The 23,551-nt window shown below is 46.8% G+C and overlaps 1 protein-coding gene across 8 annotated transcripts in view; it reads right to left on the bottom strand.

The window, feature by feature from the left end:
- LOC140650624 (zinc finger protein 462-like) overlaps positions 1-23,551 on the bottom strand; it is a 118,670-nt gene that overhangs the window by 47,301 nt on the left and 47,818 nt on the right. For 5 of the 8 annotated variants that reach the window (XR_012042090.1, XM_072859191.1, XM_072859188.1 and 2 more), the window contains 4 exons: positions 22,180-22,344; positions 20,658-20,929; positions 14,848-14,966; positions 762-953 (listed from right to left, as the gene is read on the bottom strand). Coding sequence is in view for 7 of the 8 variants with exons in the window: in XM_072859191.1 (XP_072715292.1) it covers positions 762-953; positions 14,848-14,966; positions 20,658-20,929; positions 22,180-22,344 (748 nt within the window). In the remaining variant the exon portion in view is untranslated. The remainder of the gene's footprint in view (positions 1-761; positions 954-14,847; positions 14,967-20,657; positions 20,930-22,179; positions 22,345-23,551) is intronic. The other 3 variants (XM_072859186.1, XM_072859189.1, XM_072859190.1) reach the window with 3 other exon arrangements.

Here is a 23,551-nt window from a genome sequence, read left to right as displayed (position 1 = left end):
GGCCTGTATGGCATTCTTTCCTAGAGCCTGCTTTGTCCACTGCTCCTTTTCCTCACAACACAGATGATCCATGTGGAGTGTAGTATGTTCCCCTTCTCCTGGCATTTGTGGTATCTCTATTCACTGTCATCCATTTAAAGTAAGAGCTGCTAAGAGTCTGCTGCCACACATGTAACTGGATGACCAGTTTCTATCGGACAAGTTTCAATCCTGTATTCTCATCATTTGTTGCACGAGTAATAAAACTCTGTAGCCTAAATACAAGGCAAAACTTAAAAATAAGCCATCTGTCTGTATTTCAAACATCAGGATCTGTGTACACACCTATTTCCATAAAAAGCGTAAAATAGAAAGTTGCCTAGCTATTCCCTCTACTTTTTATGCTTAATCTTTAGTGGCTTCACTAAACTGCTCTGCTAACAAGATAAAGGGGCGTTTTTCAGAAGTGCAAATGGAATTAGATGCTCTCTTTCCCACTGACTTTTAATGGGAGCTGTGCCACTGAAAATTTCCTATGTTGTAAATCTTTGCTGAAAAGTAAGGTCAGCTTGACTTATTCCAAAGGCCAACCATTGGCAGTATAAGTTGGTAAAGAATAAACTAGTGAGATTCAACTGCAGGTCAAGTACTAGAACACCACCTTTATTCTTGCTTTTCGTGCAGCTTTGGATTTTTCATAATTGCTGCCTTATTTTTTTTTTAAATAAAAATATTAAGTACTATTTTAGACAATTAAATTCTTGCTCTGAGGCACCTCTTACCATTAGAGTCCTCCACCTCTTCAGCAGAAGTGTAGTTCTTGGAGGTGTGGTAGCCAAGTGAGGCTGAGAGGCTGACAACACGGGGTCTTGGTAGTGTCAGTGCTTTCCCATGCACTCTCAAGGAATGATCTTTCAGCTGGCTGATTGTCATGGTGGAAAATGTGCAGGAAGAACATTTGTAGGCATGTTCACCTGGGTGAGCGAAATACAGGCAAGTCATCAGCTCACAAAAGAAACAAAATGGGTTCCCTATTCTTTTCCTGCTGAACTCAGCAGTGAAATTCCTATGGCCTCCTTCAGTGTGAGACTTATTCCAAAGAGAACAAACTATGTGCATCTCCCTGTTGAAACAGTCTGGAGTCTGCAGGTACAGACACCTGCTTTGGGACCAAAGTTTTGCTTTCTGACAACTCTAGATCCTTGTTAAATGACTGATGCCAGAAAACAAATACCAGACTCTTAGCATGCCTGTGTTGCATGGTATAAGAAGAAAACAGAATCTTGGATGAAAACAGAGCCACTTGACTAGAGCATTTTCAAATTTCTTTGGGAGGAAAGTAAGGGTGAAGTCCTCTGTGTTTTTACATGCAACACATCCAGAATCATTACTAAAGAAACCAGAAGGAGACTATAAAATGTTAACTAAGGTTCTTAAAAAAAAAAACAACCCAAAATGAAAAAAACCCAAACCATCCACTGCCTCCCCCTGCACTTAATTTGAGGAGGATCCCATTTTCCTTATATGAAACCTGCCTCCAGGCAGGAATGAGCTCCATAGAACTAGTAACCAAGTCAAGGTTGATTTACTACAAGAAGTAGACATGGCAATACCAAGAAGTAGACATGGCAATACCAAGAGCAGTACATATTTATAGGGCTATGGGAAAGCATATTATGGAAAAATAATAAAAGAAGTGAAAGAAGAGAAATAATGAACAGTAGTGAATTTGGCTCCAAATACATTCCAAGTCATAAAGACAGAATACAATAGGAAACAAATTCCCAAGACAAGACTTGTTCTGTGTTAAGCATGGAGGCACCTGAAAGAAAAAGTGAAATGTCCAACGTAAGTGATGTGATGTTATAGGTGTGGCAAGTAATTGTTCTGGAACTGCTGCTTCCAGGTAAAAGGGCTACACTGACTACATGCAAGTTGTACATAAAATGACAAAACTAATACAAGAGTGAAATATTCATGAACACTAATGGAAGGATAAGAGCTCTGGTTATGAAAGAGGCAGAAAAATGTTTTCCATTTCTCAACAAATTTAACAAACAAGGTTCTAGAACAGAATGGTTTCAAACATCAGAAATAAGTGAACAAAAAGAGAATAAGAGGAAAAAAGTATCACAGCCAGTCATAACAAGCACATAAAGAGATTAGCAACCATTCTACATGAAAATACCACACACACCACAAAACTCCTATGCTAATCACAGGGACAAAATACAGACTCTTAGAAACCCACATTGGTGTATCAGAAAAAGATCAGAGTCTGAAATTGTGAAACAAAATGTCACACATGGATTCTTTTCAAATTACATTCTGCACCTGAATATTATTGCCACAGAGGTATTGTCGGTTTACAAAAATAAAGAAAATGTTTTTCATAAAGCATGTATGATGGACTGATTAATGTGAAAGGATGAACTAAAGATAAAAATATATAAACCCCCACAATTTGCTAAATATAAGCAATTCCTGGCAGGCACCAGTTGACTTTTAACATAAAATGACAATAAGAAATTAAAGAAAATTGAAGACTACTACAAATTAAAAAATTAAAAGACAGCTAGTAACTATATTCCCTATTTATCAATAACAGTTCAGGTGGACAGTACCATGTGAAAATGTGTTTGGTTTCAGAGGCAAAACTATAGTTTTCATTAGTGTGAATCCACAGAAAAGTTAGGAAATTTTCTACTGCTAGTTTTGCATCTCATAATTATTATTTTGAAATATATAAATAAATGTATCTTCATAATTTTTCCATGGGACTGTCTCAACACCTGAGATGTATCCAAAGCATCGTGTCCCAGATGATTTAGACTCTGGGCAAAAACTCTAGGTTACAGTCTGATTCAAAGTGAAAACAAATTACAGCACATTCAGAGATACTACATACGGTTCTGCTCTATGCCAAAGGAAGCAGCACATACTGAATGAGAACAAATGCTAGATGCTTACAAGAACCAAATGGGTATGTGGAAGGAAAGCATCTGTTCCTTTAAGGGTATCTGGTCAAGGGCCTTCAACACAAAAAAGGATAATAAGAAAAGGAGGAAGCCATAAACAAGAACATTCAGGGACACAAACCTGGGCGAAAAATGATAAGGGAGGCAGTGATGAGAACCAAACCTGGTCAGTCACACTAATTGATGAGGATGTGTGAGTGTGAGAATGTTTATTCCAGCAAGGTTATCTGATCAGGGACCTTGTCAGTTGGGAAACCAAGGGAAATAGGAGGAAACCAGTAACAAAAATATACAGAAACAGACCTGAGAGAACAAACATTGAGACAATGACAAGAAACAAACCTCACCAGTCACACTAATTGATGGGCTACCAAGAAACCACAGGCTCCACTTCCAGGAAGATCAACCTGGACTTTGCAGCTGATAAGACTGTAAACCAGGGGCAATCCTGGACTGGGAGGGGTGCAGGAATCCATAGAACTATAGAAATTCATGAAGGGATGTGCAGGGGAAAAGGGGAGCAGGGAGGAACAAAGAGGGGAATAGACAGAAAGGGGTATAAAAGGGACCAGTCACATGTAAAACAGGGCCAGTCGGTATGCTTGCCTGATCAGCACAGTCTGTCCTGTCTTCTTATATCTTCTTATTAAATCTTTTCTTAACTATTTCTCTGCATAATCTCACTCTATCCTGTGTGCATGTGTACTGCAAGGACTAAGTGCCAGCTACTGGCGAGACCTGTGTGAGTGGAATCTGGTGCCAGCTACTGGAGTCAGACTGGGGGTGCAGGTGCCCCTGGCCTGTGGTGTCATATACTGGCACAAGTGGGGGTCTTTAACCTCCAGCCACTGGGGCGGGAACGGTGTGTGTCTCAACAACCAGCTACTGGGAGGGACTGGTATAAGTGAGGCGAGTGAGGGGCCCTGCACCAGTGGCTGGAGCAGGACCGTGGGTCACAGCCCATGTGCCTGGTGCCAGGCTTCCCCAAACTGAGTGTGCGTGGGGGGTGTGTGTGTATTCACTAGCAAACTTCAAGCTGGACTAGCCACTGGTCCCAGTGGCCAGGCAGGAAGAAGTCCTGGGCTGGAACAGCTGGAGGAGGCAGCTGCTCCTAACATCCCTTAACAGTTCTAGCTATTATGCAAGAACGCATTTTATAATAAATGGAGTTTGACCACTCCCCAAAGATAATGGACATGAGGAGACTGAGTGAAAGACACCTGCATTTTTACAACCGCCAAGGCACTTCTTTAAACAAATGTATGGGCATGCTGCACATCTCTAAGAATAAATAAAATAACAGAATATCTACAAGAGAGAGAGAGAAAAAAACTTTTAACAAATGAAAGTCACAGAAACACTGTATTACTGGAAGACTGGTGAAAAAGATCCACAAGGTTATTATTCAATAGGATATATTGCTAAAGAACTTACTGGAAACAAAACAGGAAAAAGAGAGACCCAGAGAGAGAGTGCTACAAAGAGGGAGAGAGTGTTCTGAACTCAGAGAGCAAGCAAGCATCTGACCAAGACACAGCATGAGCTCAATGCAGTGTATGTGTGACACAGATAGAGAACACATGCTCTGAAAGAGTGTGCACAACAAAGAAACCGCAAAAGAGCATGTGACCGACCCAGAGAGAGAGACCATGCGCAACCCAGAGAAAGAGAGCATACAAGAGCCAGAGAGAGACACACCCAGAGAGGGAGAAAGAAAGAGCACATGATCCAGAGGAAGAGAAAGCATGTGACCCAAAGAGAGAGAGTGCATGACCCTGAGAGAGAGCATGACACAAACAGAGAAAGTGAGTGTGACCAAGAGAGACAGAGAGCAAGCGTGACCCAGAGAGAATGTACGCGTGACCCAGAGAGAATGTACGCATGGCCCAGAGAGAGAGACAGTGTGAACCAGATAGAGCGCAACCCAAAGAAAGATATAAAGCGAGCGTGACCCAGAGATAGAGACCCAGAGAGAGTCTGAGACAGAGACCCAGAGAGAGAGAGCGACCGAGACAAAGAGAGAGTATGTGACTCAGAAAGACATAGAGCATGACCCAGAGACAGAGAATGTGACCAAGAGTGTCACCCACAGAGACTGAGACAAAGAAAACGTGTCGGGGGGGGGAAGCATGACCTAGAGGAGGGGAGACAGCATGACCCGGGGGGGGGGGGCATGACCCAGAGAGAGAGTGTGTGTGACCGACAGAATAGCCCATAGAGAAAGAGTGTGTGAGTCGGGGGGGTGGTGGGGTGTGTGTGACTCAGAGAGCACTAGTGTGACCGAGAGAGAGCATGACCCATAGAGAGAGAGACAGTGTGAACCAGAGAGGAAGAACACACGTGACTCGGAGAGAAAGAGAGCTTGACCCAGAGAGACAGAGATGGCGAGGATGACCCAGTGAGAGAGCAAATGTAGCCCAGAGAGAGAAAGTGATCCAGAGCGAGAGAGAAAAAAAGACTGCTGCTCGGAGCAGGTGACCACCCATAGGGGTCAACTCAAAGAGAGAATGAGTGTGCATGACCCAGAAAGAGAGAGAGGGGGGCAGCTCAACCCAGAAAAAGAGACAGTGAGCCACAAAGAGAGGGGGGGGAGATCCAGAGGAAGAGAGAGCTTGTGGGACAGAGAGAGAGGGAGAGAGGTTGGCCAAGAATAAAAGGGGGGCATGAACCAAAGGGAGGGAACGTGCACATGACACAGGGGTGGTGGTCTGGTGACCCAGAGCGAGAGGAAGCAAGAGACCTGGGGGGGAAGAGGGAGAGGGGAGAGGAGAGAGAGGGAGGGGGGGGGGAAGAGAGAGAGATGTCAGCCCAGAAGGAGGAGGGGGGCAACCAAGAGAGAAAGACAGACAGAGGTCAACCCAGAGAGAAAAAGAGAGGGGCAGGTGGACCCAGAATGAGACCCAGAGAGAGAAAGAGGGTATCCAAAAGAGAGAGAGACACAAAGAGCACACCAGAGAGGTTGACCCAGAGAGAAAGAGCGAGAGGATGACCCAAAGGAGGATGACCCAAAGGAGGGGTACAGCAACCCATAGAGAGAGGGTATCCCACAGAGAGGGAGAGAAAGAGAGATAAAGAGAGAGCAAGAGAGGTCGGGGGGGGGCGGCATGGGGTATAGGGGATGGAGGGAGAGAGAAGGCAAGCCAAAAAGGGGTGGGGAACCAAAGGGAGAGAGGGGTGGTGACCCAGAGGGAGAGAGAGTGGGCACGAAAGAAGTCAACCCAGAAAGAGAGAGATACCTAGAGGGGAGGGGGGAGGGAGAGGGTTGGGGGGACAACCAAGAGGTAAATACAGATAAAGGTCAACCCGAGGAGAAAAAGAGACAGAGAGAGATTAACCCAAAGAGAGAGGGGGGGACAGAGAGGACGATCCAGAATGAGAGAAAGAGGGCAGCCCAGAAAGAGGGAGGGGGCAACCCAGAGATAGAGAGAAAGGCAGGCAACCAAGAGAGAAAGACAGATAGAGGTCAACCCAGAGAGAAAAAGAAAGAGAGAAGTCAACACGGGGGGGGGACACGACACACCCAGAGAGAGAAGGGGGGCAGACTGAGGGAGGGAGAGGGTTACCCACAGAGAGGGTGGGTGACCCATAGGGAGCAAGCAAGAGGGCGACCCAGAGGGGAGGTGGCAACCCAAAAACAGAGAGCACATAATCCACAGAGAAAGAGAGAGAGATTACATGACCCAGAGAGAGAAAGCGCGGCCCAGAGAGTGTGACTGAGGGGGGGGCAAACCCAGAGAACCCAAGAGAGGCTGACCCAGAGAGAAAGAGTGAGAGGGCAACCCAAAGGAGGTGGCAGCGATGCAAAGAGAGAGGGCGCCCCACAGAGAGAGGGTGAGCGAACACAACCCAGAAAGAGACAGAGAGAGGGAGAGCGTGGGTGGCAGAGAGACAGAAAGAGAGATGGGGAGAGAAGGGGGGAGTGAGTAAGAGAGGATGGGGGGGGGGGGCGGTATGGATCCAGAGAGAGAGAAAGAGAGAGTGCGGGTGCGAGAGAAGGTGACCCAGAGAGAGAGCGTGGTGCCCCAGGGGGGTGTCAATGGAGAGAGACACCCAAACTGTGTGAGAGAGACATCAACCCAGATAAAAGAGAGAGACAGAGGAAGAGGGTGGCCCAGAGCGAGTGAGCAAGAGGAAGACCAGGGGTGGGCAGTGGCAACCCATAGAGAGAGGGCAACCCACAGAGAGGGAGAGAAAGAGAGATTAATCAAGAGAAAGAGAGAGGTCAGCCAAGAATGAGAGAGACAGACTTACTGATGGGGGAGGGGGAAGAAGGTGAGCCAAAAAGGGGTGGGGAACCAAAGGGGGAGAGAGGTGGCAACCCAGAGGGAGAGAGAGTGGGCATGATAGAAGTCAATCCAGAGGGAGAGATGGGGGGGGCAACCAAAAGGGAAATACAGATAAAGGTTGACCCAAGGAGAAAAAGAGATGGGGGGGAATGACACACACAACCCAGAGAGAGAGAGAGAGAGAGAGCATGGGAGGGGGTGTGAATGCAGAGAGAGAAAATGCATAACCCACAGAAAGAGACAGAGCGCACGTAACCCGGCGAGAGGGAGGGAGGGAGGGATGCAGAGAAACAGATAGTTTGACCAAAGACAGAGAGAGCGTGACCAACAGACGGGGGGGGGTGACCCAGCGAGAGAGAGAGAGAGAGAGAGAGAAGCCAGTCCAGAGAAAGCAAGAGAGGTTGGCCCAGAAAAAGAGAGCAAGAGGCCAGCCCAAAGGAGGTGGCAGCAACCCATAGAGGGCGACTCACAGAGGGAATGAACAAGTGCGACCCAGAAAAGGAAAGAGACAGCATGGGCGGGGAGGGAGAGCGAGAGTGCCAAAAATGGGAGGGGGGGGGAGGGGGAGAGAGAGGGAGAGAGAGGGAGAGAGGGAGAGACTGGCCAAGAATTACAGAGAAGGATAGTACAACACAACGGGGGGGAGAGATATACATATATACCCTGAGACAGAGAGGGATGGGGGAGCGACAAAGAGAGAAATACAGATAAAAGTTGACCCAAGGAGAAAAACAGACAGGTCACGCAACCCAGAAAAAGAGAGAGAGTGTGACCCTGTCGTGGTTTAGCCCCAGCTGGCAACTAAGCACCACGCAGCCGCTCGCTCACTCCCCCCCAGTGGGATGGGGGAGAGAATCGGAAGAGCAAAAGTAAGAAAACTCGAGGGTTGAGATAAAGACAGTTTCATAGGTAAAGCAAAAGCCACACACGCAAGCAAAGCAAAGCAAGGAATTCCTTCACTACTTCCCATGGGCAGGCAGGTGTTCAGCCATCTCCAGGAAAGCAGGGCTCCGTCATGCGTAATGGTTACTTGGGAAGACAAACACCATCACTCCGAACGTCCCCCTCTTCCTTCTTCTTCCCCAGCTTTATATACTGAGCATGACGTCATATGGTATGGAATAGCCCTTTGGGCAGTTTGGATCAACTATCCTGGCTGTGCCCCCTCCCAGCTTCTTCTGCACCTGGCAGAGCACGGGAAGCTGAAAAGTCCTTGAGTAGTGCAGCAACAAGTAAAACATCCCTGTATTATCAACACTGTTTTCAGCACAAATCCAAAACATAGCCCCATACCAGCCACTATAAAGAAAATTAGCTCAATCCCAGCTGAAACCAGGACAGACCCCAAGGGGGGGTGTGGGGTGTGTGTGTGTGACCGGGGTGTGTGGGTGTGACCCAGAAAGAGAAAATGAGAGAGAGCCTGTCGCCCTGAGAGAGAGAATGACCGGGGGGGGGGGGGGGGGGGCAACCCGGGGGGGGGAGGGAGACAGAGACACTGACCCATAGGGAGAGCCCATGACTCAGAGAGAGAGAGCACACTTGAACCAGAGATACAAATAAAATGTATAACCCAGAGAAAGAGAGCATAACCCAGAGAGACAGAGAGCGCGCACGTGTGTGACCCAGAGATAGAGAGAGCGAGTGCACATGACCCAAAGAGCAAGAGATCGCACATGTCCCAAAGAATGTGACCCAGACAGCGAGAGTGTGTGCATGCAACCCAAAGCTTATGACCCAGAGAGCGAGAGTATTTGACCCAGAGAGCAAGAGTGCACTCTCTCTCGAGGGAGAGCTTGAGCATAATAATATATAATTATAATATAATATCAGGCTTGCCCATGACAAGCTGTGGGATGACACGCCAAGGTTCAAGGGACGGGGTGCTAGTAAGGGCCCTCAGCCTGTTGCTCTGAGACGTGCTGGCTATGCTGCAGCACACTTGAAGTCTTACAGAGATGAGCCAGGGGCTCCTGAGGTAATGGGAGCCAACAGGGAAACACCAGGGAAATACCTCAAAGGAATTAAGGGGTGTTCCTCTAAGAAGGTGACATGGCCGACAGCCCAGCTGAAGTGCCTCTACACCAATGCATGCAGCATGGGCAACAAACAGGAGGAGTTGGAAGCCACTGTGCTGCTAGAAAGCTGCGACCTAGTTGCCATTACTGAAACTTGGTGGGACGAATCCCATGACTGGAGTGCGGCTATCAATGGCTACAGGTTGTTCAGAAGGGACAGATGAGGAAGGAGGGGCAGAGGCATTGCCCTCTATGTCAAGAAATGGATAGAGTGTGAAGAGCTGTCTCTAAAGAATAGCCACAAGCAGGTTGAAAGCTTATGGGTAAGAATTAGAGACCGAGGCAACAAAGGGAACCTTGTGGTTGGTGTCTGCTACAGGCTGCCCGATCAAGGGGAGCCTATTGGTGAAGCCTTTTTACTTCAGCTACAGGAGGCATTGTGCTCGCAGGCTCTCATCCAGCTGTGGGACTTCAACCACCCCGACATCTGCTGGAAAAGCAGCACAGTGAGCTATAGGCAATCCAGGAGACTCCTGGAGTGCATTGAGGATAACTTCTTAAGCCAGGTAGTAGACAGCCCTACCAGAGGGGATGCAATACTGGACCTGTTGGTCACCAGTGCAAGTGAGCTCATCAGTGACATCAAGATTGGAGGCAGCCTGGGCTGCGGTGATCATGCACTGGTGGAGTTCACAGTCCTGAGGGATATGGGACAGGTGAAGAGTAAAGTCAGGACCCTGAATTTTAGGAAAGCAAACTTCCAGCTCTTCAAGGAGTTAGTCAGTAGGAACCCCTGGGAAACTGCCCTCAGGGACAGGGGAGCAGAACAGAGCTGGCAGATCTTTAAGGATGCTTTCCATAGAGCGCAAGAGCTCTCAATTCCCATGTGTAAGAAATCAGGAAAGGAAGGCAAGAGACTGGCATGGATGAGTCAAGACCTGCTGGTCAAACTAAAGGGAAAGAAGGAACTGCACAGGCAGTGGAAGCAGGGACAGGTATCCTGGGAAGAGTATAGGGACACTGCCCAGTTGTGTAGGGATGGAGTCAGGAAGGCCAAGGGGCGGCTGGAGCTGAACTTGTCAAGGGATGCAAATAATAATAAGGGCTTCTACAGGTATGTCAGCCAGAAAAGGAAGGTCAAAGAAAGCATACCCCCCCGATGAACACGACTGGCAAACTGGTAACAACAGACGAGGAGAAGGCTGAGGTATTCAACAATTTTTTGCCTCAGTCTTCACTGGCAGTCTCTCTTCTCACACCTCTTGAGTGGATGGACCGCAAGGCAGGGACTGGGGGAGCAAAGTCCCTCCCACTGTAAGAGAAGACCAAGTTCGAGACCACCTGAGGAACCTGAATGTACAGAAGTCTATGGGACCTGACGAGATGCATCCCAGAGTCCTGAGGGAATTGGCTGATGTAGTTGCCAAGCCACTCTCCATGATATTTGGAAAGTCATGGCAGTCAGGTGAAGTCCCCAGTGACTGGAAGAAGGGAAACATTGTGCCCATCTTTAAAAAGGGTAGAAAGGATGACCCTGGGAACTACCGACCAGTCAGCCTCACCTCTGTGCCTGGGAAGATCATGGAACAGATCCTCCTAGAAGCTATGCTAGAGCACATGGAGGACAGGGAGGTGATTCGAGACAGCCAGCATGGCTTCACCAAGGGCAAGTCTTGCCTGACCAACCTAGTGGCCTTCTATGATGGAGTGACTACATCAGTGGACAAGGGAACAGCTATGGATGTCATCTGTCTGGACTTCTGTAAGGCCTTTGACATGGTCCCCCACAACATCCTTCTCTCTAAATTGGAGAGATATGGATTTGATGGGTGGACTGTTCGGTGGATGAGGAATTGGTTGGATGGCCGCATCCAGAGGGTAGTGGTCAACGGCTCAATATCTGGATGGAGATCAGTGACGAGTGGTGTCCCTCAGGGGTCCGTATTGGGACCAGTCCTGTTTAAGATCTTCATCAATGGCATAGACAGTGGGGTCAAGCGCACCCTCAGCAAATTTGCAGACAACACCAAAGTGAGTGGTGTGGTTGACGTGCCTAAGGGAAGGGATGCCATCCAGAGGCACCTGGACAAGCTGGAGAAGTGGGCCCATGTGAATCTCATGGGGTTCAACAAGGCCAAGTGCAAGGTCCTGCACCTGGGTCAGGGCAACCCTCCAGTAACAATACAGGCTGGGGGATGAAGGGATTGAGAGCAGCCCTGTGGAGAAGGACTTGGGGATACTGGTGGATGAAAAGCTGGACATGAGCTGGCACTGTGAGCTTGCAGCCCAGAAAGCCAAGTGTGGCCAGCAAGTCGAGGGAGGTGATTCTGCCCCTCTACTCCGCTCTCGTGAGACCCCACCTGGAGTACTGCATCCAGCTCTGGAGTCCTCAGTACAAGAAAGACATGGACCTGTTGGAGTGGGTCCAGAGGAGGGCCACGAAAATGATCAGAGGGCTGGAACACCTCTCCTATGAGGAAAGGCTGAGAGAGTTGGGGTTGTTCAGCCTGGAGAAGGGAAGGCTCTGGGGAGACCTTATTGTGGCCTTTCAATACTTAAAGGGGGCTTATAAGAAAGATGGGGACAGACTTTTTAGTAGGGCCTGTTGCGATAGGACAAGAGGTAATGGTTTTAAACTAAAAGAGGATAGATTTAGACTAGATATAAGGAAGAAATTTTTTTACGATGAGGGTGGTCAAATACTGGAACAGGTTGCCTGGAGGGGTGGTAGATGCCCCATCCCTGGAAGCATTCAAGGTCAGGTTGGATGGGGCTCTGAGCAACCTGATCTAGTTGAAGATGTCCCTGGTCATTGCAGGGGGGTTGGACTAGATGACCTTTAAAGGTCCCTTTCAACCCAAACTATTCTATGATTCTATGTGACCCAGAGAAAGACAGAATACACACCCCAGAGAGCAAAAGAGGATGCGTGCCCCAGAGTGTGACCCTGAGAAAAGCATGCATGACAAAATGAGTGAGCGTGCACATGATCCAGATAGACCAAGCAGGCGCCCGCCACCCAGAGAGAGCGAGCGAGCATGAGTGTGCACAACCCAGAGCAAGAGAGAGATCGCAGCCTAGACCGAGAGTGTGCAAGAATGTGTGTGCGTAACCAGGGGAGAGAGAGCACATGTGACCCAGAGTGAGAATGCACATGCACAACCAAAAGCAAGTGCATGTGCACATCCCAGAGAACTCACATGGCCCACAGAACAAGCACATAACCCAGAGAGATAATGCAAGAGTGTGCACACAACCCCAGGAGACAGAGTGCATGCCCAATAGGAGCAGGGCCTAAAGGAGCGCACAATGCAGAGAGAGTGCACAACCAAGAGTGTACCAAGAGACAGAGAGAGCGTATACCCCAGAGAGAGCATGTGCGACACAGATCGAGAGAAGATCACACAAGGCAGAGAGAGCACAAGACCCAGAGAGAGAGTGTGAGAGCATGCAACCCACAGAGCAAATGTGCAATCCAGAGAGAGCATGAATTACCAAGAGAGCACAACCCAGAGAGAGAATGCGAGACCCAGAGAAAGAGCGCGAGTGTGCAACCTGGGGAGCACAAAAAGCAGCAAGAGAGGAGCATGCAGTGCAGGGAGAGAGCATGCATGTGTGCACGCCCCAGGGAGAGAGAGCACATGCACACGCACATGCCCCGGGACAGGGGCGGAGAGAGAGAGAGAGAGAGCATGTGCATGCAAGAGTGCACAACCCAAAGAAAGAGCAAGAGTGCATGTGACCTAGAGTGGGGTCATGAGAGCATGACCCAGAAAGCACGACCCAGTGCACACAAGACAGAATGAGCCAGTGCACATGACAGAGTCCCAGACTGAGAGCAACAGGAAGAAAGACCAACACAGATGAGACGCTGTGTTCCAAAGAGAGAAAAGTGCATGACCATGCCAGAGACAGAGAGAGGAAGAAGATGTGACTGACAGAGAGAATGTGACTGCAAGAAACAGAGTGCATGACCAAGAAAGAGAGCGCAAGACCTTGACCAAGAGAAGGGAAAGCTAGCAACAGCAAACACATGACCGCTAGAGGGAGCACGTGAGAGGGAGAAACCACAAGCAAGAGAAACCTAGCCCGACTTGGAGAGAAATGTAGAGCAGGTGACCAGGTGCAAGGGAGCACAGGAGGGAGCAACAGAGAGGGAGAACAAACATGTACCCTGAGAGAGTGCGACAGAGAGAGAGGGAGAATGCGTCACGGAGAGAGAGGAAGGGAGCATACACAGCCACACATGAGATACAGGGAGAACGTGACCCAGAGAGGGAGAGCAAACATGACTACGTGCGAGTGTCCTGGTTTCAGCTGGGATAGAGATAATTTTCTTCCTAAGTAGCTGGTATAGTGCTGTGTTTTGGATTTTAGTATGAGAATAATATTGATAATACAGAGATGTTTTGGCTGTTGCTAAGCGGTGTTTACACTGGTCAAGGACTTTTCAGCTTCCCCTGCTCTGCCAGGTGCACAAGAAACTGGGAGGGGGCACAGCCAGGATAGTTGATCCAAACTGCCCAAAGGGCTATTCCATACCATATGATGTCATGCCCAGTATATAAACTGGGGGAGTTGGCTGGGGGGCAGCAGTCGCTGCTCGGGGACTGGCTGGGCATCGGTTGGCAGGTGGTGAGCGGTTGTATCACTGTTTGGTTTGGGTTTTTTTTCCCTTGGGTTTTGTTCCTCTCTCTCTCTCTCTTGTTGTTTTCCTTCTCATTACAATTTATTATTATTTTGTTGTTGTTCCAATTATTAAACTGTTCTTATCTCAACCCACGTGTTTTCTTACTTTTGCTCTTCCAATTCTCTCCCCCATCCCACCACGGGGGGGAGGGTGAGCAAGCGGCTGTGTGGTACTGAATTGCCGACTGGGGCTAAACCACAACAGCGAGGGAGAGCGTGCAGTGGTCTGTGGGAGAGAGCACACGTCTGTGAGAGAGGGAGGCACAGACATAAAGAATTTGTGACTGAGTGAGGGAGAGCATGTGCCATCACACCTAAGAGAGGAACAGCATGCACAACCTAGAGAGGGAGAGTGTGCATGACCACGCACAAGGTTGAGCAACAGGGAGCACATGACTGTGAGAGTGAGGAAGCAAGCAAGAAGCAGCTCATGAGAGCACAGCCGCACATGAAGAGGGAGAGCAAGCACAATCATGAGAGTGAGCAAGCAAGAGAGAAGGATAACACATGACAGACAGAGACCACATGCAACCACATGTGAGAGAGGGAGATCACAACCTAGATAGAGAGGGAGAGCGAGTGTGACTGCATGTGAGGGAGAGAGGGAAAGCAGGAGAGTGCAACCATGCACAAGGTTGATTGAGAGGGGACACACAAGAGTGAGAGGGAGCACGTGACCACACGTGAGAGAGGGAGAGTGCACAACTGCACAAGAAGAGCTTGTGACGACGCAAGAGAGTGCGGAGAGCACGTGTGACTGCCCACAAGGGAGAGAGAGAGAGACTGTGTGTGAGGTTGAGCAAGAGGGAGCACACAAGAGCAAGTATGTGTGCCTGGCAGCAAGAGAAAGAGATCAAGAGAGGACAAGGGAGAGCACGAGCAAGGAACTGATTGACTTACCAGCATGAGCTTTGAGTATATGGGTTTTCAAGCGGCTATTGTAAGAGGACTTGAATGGACAGAGCTTGCAACGGAATGGCTTATGGTGTCCATGATGAGTCTGCATATGGCGATCCAGACTGATCAAAAGACAGACAAAAAAAAGGAAACAAAATAGTAAATCATTTTAGCTATTCCTTCAGATGCAAGCCAAAAACCTAGTAACAAAAATAAATTTTAAATATGAGCAGGCCAGGCTCAGCTATCCTTCTCATGCTGGTTCTTTATATCCAATAGGTCTGCTTATAGAACAAGGCAGAATCTAATCTGAGGAAGAAAGAGATCTGTGACCAATTTTATCATACAGAATGCAAGCCACTTAAACTCAATAGGGCAAAATTACTATCAATTAAATTATACCTGATCCAGACTAACAAGGGAGTCATTTATAGGATAAAGGCTATTTGAGGAAAAAAACAAAAACAAACAAGAAAAACCCCAAACAGAACAATAAAAATATTAGTACAGGATTTTTCTGTGAAGTGTTTTTGTGAAAATATGCCTCCTTTTCTCCTCCTAAGGAAAGGAAAATATTTTTCTAGCTCTACTGAAGAAACCTTCATTTGGTTACAGCAGCAAAAGCAGATTAGACAGCCTACTCTGGGGGGAAGGTACCAGCAAGCTGTCTATAGTCAATGACTTTTAGGAGTAAAAGGTGGCAGAGTTTCAGATGTAATGGACTGGGAGACCTGCATGAAGCTCAACAACAGAAGAAGGGGTGGAAAAGACCAGATGCTATTTTTCTGCAGGGGAAATCAGAGTAACAGAAAGCCTGACATTGAGGGGGGGAGAATTTATCACCCATCTCCATGGCTTCAGATCAGGATGGAGACATTTCCAATACAGCCTCTTCTTTTGGAACATTAATGCTTTGTGATATAAGAGTAGTCTGAGCCTGTTTATGCGCAGCAGTGAAACAACAAGAAGGTATGGACAAGTTTGGAGAGGGTTGGTTTATTTATCATCCCCCCAAACCACCATCCTAATAGTTTCAGGCATACTTTAGCTTTATTTCCTATTAATTGATCTAAATTGTCCTGTTTTTTTCTACTGAATATCAAGATCTAGATCAAATGGACGCTTCTTTGCTCGTAAGCTGGCAGAACCGATTGAGAGGGCTTTAAACTAGAATCAATGGGGGAAGGGGATACCATCAGGAGAGCTGAAGTAAGCCAAGGGTTGGCATGGCATCGCCTGAGGGTGGCAATGCTAATGGAAACATTTACACTGTTCCACGGAGGGTTTAGGAGCACATCTGAAATGCTTGTACACCAACGCATGCAGTATGAGAAACAAACAGGATGAACTGGAAGCGTTGGTCAGTTCCCAGACCTATGTCATTGATATTAGTGAGACTTGGTGGAATGAGTTCTGTGACTGGAGTGTTGGGATGGAGGGCTACAGGCTGTTCAGGAGGGATTCGCAGGGCAGGCGAGGTGGAGGTGTCGCACTATACGTAAGGGAGAGGTTTGATTGTACAGACCTTACAGTTAGGGATGATGTGGTTGAGAGCCTCTGGGTGAGGATTAGGGGGATGGAAAACAAAGGAGATGTTGTAGTGGGTGTCTAGTACTGATCGCCCAGCCAGGATGTTAGCACTGATGAGTTATTTTATAGGCAATTAGGAGAAATCTCTGGATTGGTAGCCCTTGTCCTTATGGGAGATTTCAACTTCCCAGACATCAACTGGGAATACCATACTGCTGTGACGAGCAAGTCTGGGAAATTCCTGAAGTTTGTGGAAGATGATAACTTCTTGTCACAAGTACTCAGTGAGCCAACTAGGAAAGATGCCCTCCTGGACTTGCTATTTGTGACTAGAGAAGGACTCGTGGGAGATGTGATAGTAGGTGGCTGTCTTGGCCACAGTGATCACAAAATGGTTGAGTTTAAAATTTTTGGTGTAATGAGAAGAAAGGTCAGCAGAGTTGCTACCCTGGGTTTCAAGAGAGCAAACTTTAAGCTATTCAGGGAGCTATTTAGCAGAGTACCCTGGGAATCTGCTTTTGAGGGCTTAGGGGTCCATGAGAGCTGGTCAGGTTTTAAGAAGCACCTTTTAGAAGCACAGGAGCAGGCAATCCCATTGTGTCGCAAGTCAAGCAAGTGGGGCAGAAGACCAGCTTGGCTGAACAGGCAACTCCTCATGGAACTCAAGAGTAAAAAGAAATGGTATGATCTCTGGAAGCGAGGTCAGGCTTCGCAGGAAGATTACAGAGTCACAGTTCGTATATGCAGGGAGGAGACACGAAAGGCCAAAGCTCAACTAGAGTTGAATCTGGCCAGTGTTGTGTCAGACAACAAGAAAGGCTTTTTTAAGTATGTTAATATCAAGAGGAGGTCTAAAGAAAACATTGGACTGATACTTGTTGAAGATGGTCACCTGACTACTAGGGATGAAGAAAAAGCGGAGGCGTTCAATGCTTTTTTTGCCTGTCTTTAATAATACTGATAGACCTTGGGCTGCCTGGTCTCCTGAGTCGGAGGACCACGAGTGCGGGAACAGTAACTTTCCATTTCTGGACACTGAAATTGTAAGGGATCAGTTCTATCAGTTGAATGTTCACAAGTCCATGGGGCCTGATAGGATTCATCCCAGAGTACTGAAGGAGCTAGCGGATGTTATGGCAGGACCCTTCTCGATCATCTACCAAAGGACTTGGGAGTCTGTGGAGGTGCCTGCTGACTGGAAGCTAACCAACGTTATTCCAGTTGACCAGAAGGGCATGAGGGAAGGCTCAGGAAACTACAGACCTGTTGTTAGTCTAACCTCAGTTCCTGGGAAAATTATGGAGAAGATTATACTGGGTACTACTGAAAGGCATTTAAAGGACAATGCATCAGGCACAGTCAACATGGGTTCACAAAGGGAAAGTCCTGTCTAACTAATTTGATCTCCTTCCACGATATGGCCACCCACCTAGTGGATGAAGGGAAGGCAGTGGATGTAGTTTTTCTGGATTTTAGTAAGGCTTTTGATACTGTCCCTTACAGCATCCTTCTGGACAAGTTGTCCAACTGTGGGATGAGCAGGTACACGGTGAGCTGAGCAAAGAACTGGCTGAACAGCAGGGCTCAAAGGGTTGTAGTGAATGGAGCTACATCTGGCTGGTGACCAATCACCAGCGGTGTTCCTCAGGGCTCAATTCTAGGGCCAGTTCTGTTCAATATATTTCTCAACGATCTGGATGCAGGCGTTGAATGCACCATTAGCAAGTTTGCTAATGATACCAAACTGGGAGGTGCTGTTGATTTTCTCAAGGGACGAGAGGCCTTGCAGAGGGATCTAGATAGATTGGAGCATTGGGCAATCATCAGTGGCATGAAATTTAACAAGTCCAAATTCTGGATTCTGCACCTGGGATGGAGTAACACCAGAAACATGTATAGATTGGGAGAGGAGTGGCTGGAGAGCAGCCCTGCAGAAAGGGATCTGGGGGTGCTGGGTGACAGCAGGCTCAAGAGGAGTCAGCAGTGTGCCCTGGCAGCCAAGAGGGCAAACCACATCCTGGGGTGCATTAAATACAGTATAACCATCCAGTCAAAAGAGGTGATGATCCCACTGTATTTAGCATTGGTGCAGCCTCACCTTGAGTACTGTGTGCAGTTCTGGGCCCCACAATTTAAAAAAGGATGTTAAGGTCCTTGAATGCGTCCAGAGGAGGGCAACAAAGCTGGTGACAGGGCTGGAAGGAATGTCCTATGAGGAGCAGCTAAGGACTTCGGGCTTGTCTAGTTTGGAGAAAAGGAGGCTGAGGGGCGACCTCATTGCTCTCTACAGCTTCCTGAGCAGGGGAAGTGGAGAGGGAGGTGCTGAGCTCTTCTCCCTGGTATCCAGTGACAGGACACGTGGGAATGGTTCAAAGCTGCACCAGGGGAGGTTCAGACTTGACATTAGGAAGCATTTCTTTAGAGAGAGGGTGGTTAAACACTGGAACAGGCTTCCTAGAGAGGTGGTCGATGCCCTGTGCCTGTCAGTGTTTAAAAGGCATATGGACAATGCCCTTAATAACATGCTTTAACTTGGTCAGCCCTGAAGTGTTCAGGCAGTTGGACTAGATGATTGTTGTAGGTCCCTTCCAACTGAACTATTCTATTCTATTCTATTCTATTCTATTCTATTCTATTCTATGTCTGGGGCTACAGGGAATTTCTGAGACTTCTCACTGAGGATGGGGCAGAGGAAAACTGTCTCCTTGCCTACAGGAGGTGTGCGCTGGTTGAGGAGCTGTGTTACCAGGTTAAAGGAGCTGCAGGAGGTCAGACAACTGCACAGCATCAGAGATAATGAGAAAAAGATTAACAGGATCTTCTCAGAGATCCTGCAGAGACAAGAGCCCAAACTCCTAATTGTACTGAAGGAGGGGCAGCCAGTGTCTGTGTTTATCAGGTTGGGAAATGGAGACTACCAAGATGGCAAAGGCTGGAAGCTTGTGATATCTGGCGCTGGGAGGACGGCTCCTGCTTCACCAGCAGATCTGCAACTATAGAATAGGTTCTATAGTTCTGCATCTGTTTGCAGGTGAGGGGCTGGGAGCTCTGTCCAATGAAGCATCAGAGCTGGCTGCACCTGAACCATGCAACAGCACCAGGGGGAAGTGGTGAGTGATAGTAGTGGGAGACTCCCTTCTGCAGGGAGATGCCGACCTGACCTGCTGTACAGGGAAGTTTGCTGCTTGCCAGGAGCTCAGATCCAGGATGTTAATGAGAGACTGCCAAGGCCTGCCCAGCCCTTGGACTATTATCCCCTGTTGCTCATCCACATAGGAACCATACTGTAATACTGACAGAAATGCTGCTTTTCTAACACAAGGGTTTATACATATTTCTTATTTATGCTTTCTTTCTCACATGCTTTTAATTACAGAACAGTGACAACTTCACCCAATTTAAGGGTGTCACTGACAGTGTTATCAATGCCTATGTTAAATGAGCACCTGGATCTCTCTTCTTTGGGGGGAAGGAAGATGGACACAGGATGGGGGGATGGGACAGTTCTCCCCCCAGAAGCTACAGAAAACATGTACATGCATTTGTCAGTCTAGGATGCCAGTAAAACAAAAATCCAATAAACCTCATTTCTTTGTGGCAAGCCATGAATAAATATGATTAAAAGAATTCTAAAGCTTCCTAGCTGTAGGCAAAGAAATAAGTTATGAGGAACTTGATTATTTATTATGACCATGCATTTTTCATAGGTCACATCGGATAAGGGGTGATTTCCTCAACCCATTTCAAGTATACCACACTGATGTGAAGACCATGTTCGTAGACTGAAACTGCATAACACAAATAAGAAAAAAAACCCTAACTTTAAGATTGGTTTGTGATAACTGTTCAACACTAGAAATGAAATCTCTCTCAATCAAATAAGAGTCACAGTACTATTTAAAAATAAGGTAGTTACATGAAAAATGTAAAAATACATTTGTGTATTTGTGTACAATACAAGGTGAAAAATACTTTTTCCTCTTTATGGCTTTTTTAATTTCATGCATTTGACAGGACTGCATAAGTGGTGGGCATCTTTTGCTTGGTGTGCATTTCCCCTATACACAACAAAAAGAGAACTTGAATTCAGGAAGATACAAAAATGGGACTTCTTATAGTCATGGGCAATGGCAAAAAGTTTGGGGGCATAGAAAATACCTAAATCCTGAGAAAGAGAAAAACGTGGCTTGAAATCAAATTGAGTGTGCTCTCCTTCAATGTCAACCAACATAAAAACCAGTCATGCTAGTCTGTGCTTCTGTTGAAAACAAACCATAACTTACTTGTGCCTGAAAGCAGAGACAAAGGAGCAATACTGGCAGCTGTACTTGTCTTCCCGGGTAAACATGGCCAGAGCCAAGTGACTCCTCTCATGAGATCGCAGACCCTGCATAGACATCAAAACCCGATCACACTGGCTGCAGTGGTAGCCCCCAGGCCTGGTTTCATCTTCCAAGGATGCTCCAGATTCAACTTCTGTAAATTCCACAGTGCCAGGGTCTTTGGGTCCCTCAAAACCCTCCAAAGTTGTGCTTGAAGAATCTTCAGCTTCCTGCTAAAAAACACATACCCCCCCCAAAGCCATCAATTCTCTCTCCCTTCTGCCCCTCAGTCTCTCCTATGTATTAATTTTAATATCTAGGTTTCCCACTTCATTCACTTTCTAAAGGTATCCCTACCATACTACACTAATGACTTTCTGTATAAAGAGAGCCTAGTCTTTAATTATATATATATGCATATACATTAAAAAACAAACAACCCATCTCTTGGTCCCTTTCCTAAGTGTTAATTAGCATAGCATGCATTTTGCAGCAACATTAAAATTGAAAAGTATATTTATATGAATTTTTTGGGGTCTTGGATTTTAGTTTTTGTTCCCTGGTGTTTAGTATCTACTTGCTCAAAATATGGTATTGACCCCACATAAACATTACTTGAGAAGCAGGGAAAGAGCAGGAATCATTTGATAGAAGGGAAGCATCCCATTCTGTCAGTAGTATTAGATAAGCTAAAGGAAGGTCAGTGGAAGGACAATGAAAGTTCTTAGGTAGAACCGTTTAGACTCTGAAGGACTCAGCTACTTTACACAGCACACAGTTGATGTCATGAAATAGGCATGCTTTAGGTCACATTCTGAGGACTGCAAAATGAGATTTGCTGAGTACTCACTGCAGCAAGAAAAGGAGGAAAACTGCATAACCAGTTCCTGCAACCTTACTGCACCTGAACTCCCCCTGCTGATATCCTGTAAAGCTGGCTGTGGAGCACAGCCTGTCCTCAGAGACATTCTAGGTGGTCTCTACTTGCATAGGGAGGAAACAGCAGCACATTTACAATTAACCACTTGAACTGGACCCCTGGCTCAGCTGGCTATTTGAATATGTGTTTGCAGCACTATAATTTCACTTTTGCATATGGGTTGGAGAAAAAAAAAATAAAAAGAAAAAAACCCCACACTTTAAGGGTCTAAGAAAGCAGAAAAGTAGCCCAGAACAGCTGAGGGAGAAGCTCCTGCTCATAAATCAAGCCTTTGAGTCATCCGTGATATCATTTCCTTTGTGGCAAATAAGAAATGAGAATTAAATAGTTTTTGTGCCCCAGATGAAGAGCAGAAGAAAGTCAAAACATCTTAAAGTAAACCAAAATGTGCTGCAGAAACCTGAAGAATTAGATTAGAATGTCATGCTTAACTGTTCAGAATATCCAATCCAAAACCCATTTGACTCCATGGGAGCCCTCTATGGACTTTCAGTTAGGCCTTAATATCAAACAAAAAATGCTGTCAGTTCACAGAATTCTCACCTTTACTGTAGCTGACACAGAAGAAACATTCCCATACTGGACATGCTTACGGAGATGATTACAGATGGCTCGAAGCGTTGGATGAACTTCCACACAAAATTTACATTTGTAGCCAACTACTTTCTTCTCCTTAAGTTTTGAAGCATCTTCCAAGTGTCCAAAAGCCTATTGAAGCACATGAGTATTAATCAGTTATACTAATGTAATACTGAAACATGCTTCTGATATCTCACTTTTAGGAATATACCCAGACCAGATTTTGCACCTTAAGGGAAATTGCATTTAGTGTACACATGTGTATTGGGTCTGGCTGGGATGGAGTTAACTTTCCCCATAGCAACCCTCATAGTGCTGTGCTTTGTATTGGTAGCTAGAAAGGGGTTGATAACACACCAGTGTGTTGGCTACTGCTGAGCAGTGCTCCCACAGCATCAAGGCTGTTTCTCCAACATTCCCCCCCTCACCCCCAAAGGCCAGTAGGCTGGGGGTGGGTAAGATCTTGGGAGGGGACATAGCTAGGACAGCTGACCCAAACTGACCAAAGGGATATTCCATAACATATGACGTCTACTCAGAAATATAAGCTAAGAGAAGGGGGGGGGGGGCATTCGTTATTACAACATTTGTCTTTCGGAGCAACCACTACGCGTACTGAAGCCCTACTTCCCGGGAAGTGGCTGGACATCGCCTGCTGATGGGAAGTAGAGAATAAATCTTTTGTTTTCCTTTGCTTCCGTGCGCAGCCTTTGCTTTTGCTTTATTAAACTGCCTTTATCTTGACCCACGAGTTCTTTTCTATCTTATTTTCTTCCCCCCCCGTCCTGCTGAGGAGGGGGAGTGATAGAGTAGCTTGGTGGGCACCTGGCATCCAGCCAAGGTCAACCCACTACTATATGCTATTGTGCAAAACTTCAACCTCAATTTGCACTGACTTCTATTAAAGCCCTCAAAATAGGTGGACAGGACATGTGCACAGGAAAAACCTTGAGTTTCTGCATAATAGTAGTCCCCTATAAGACCGTTCAGTTTTAACTTACAGGACCAAACCATGCTCTTTCACGGTTCCCCCCCAGCCCAATTGTATGCTTTTCTACAGCAAGTAGAGTTACTTCAGATGGGGAGAAGGGTACAGAAGAGAGTAGCAGAATTTGGTCTTCTGTTCACAGGAACACTTGCCCAAAGCTTGAAGTTATTGGATAGATGCACATAAACATCAGGTTCTTTATCAGAAAATGTACTGAAATTTATAAGCTTGAGAAGGAAATTGGTGTGTTATTTCAAGGTATATTGATGAGCAGTAGAATGGGACGTTTGCTAAAGAATCTATGAGAAAGCAAACAGCAGCCTTGCAATAGAAGAATAAATAACTGTC

The sequence above is a fragment of the Ciconia boyciana genome, chromosome 4 (assembly GCF_034638445.1).
Source record: "Ciconia boyciana chromosome 4, ASM3463844v1, whole genome shotgun sequence".
Taxonomy (NCBI): domain Eukaryota; kingdom Metazoa; phylum Chordata; class Aves; order Ciconiiformes; family Ciconiidae; genus Ciconia; species Ciconia boyciana.
Note: the sequence above shows the minus strand (reverse complement) of the source record. Positions and strands in the feature narration are given on the sequence as shown.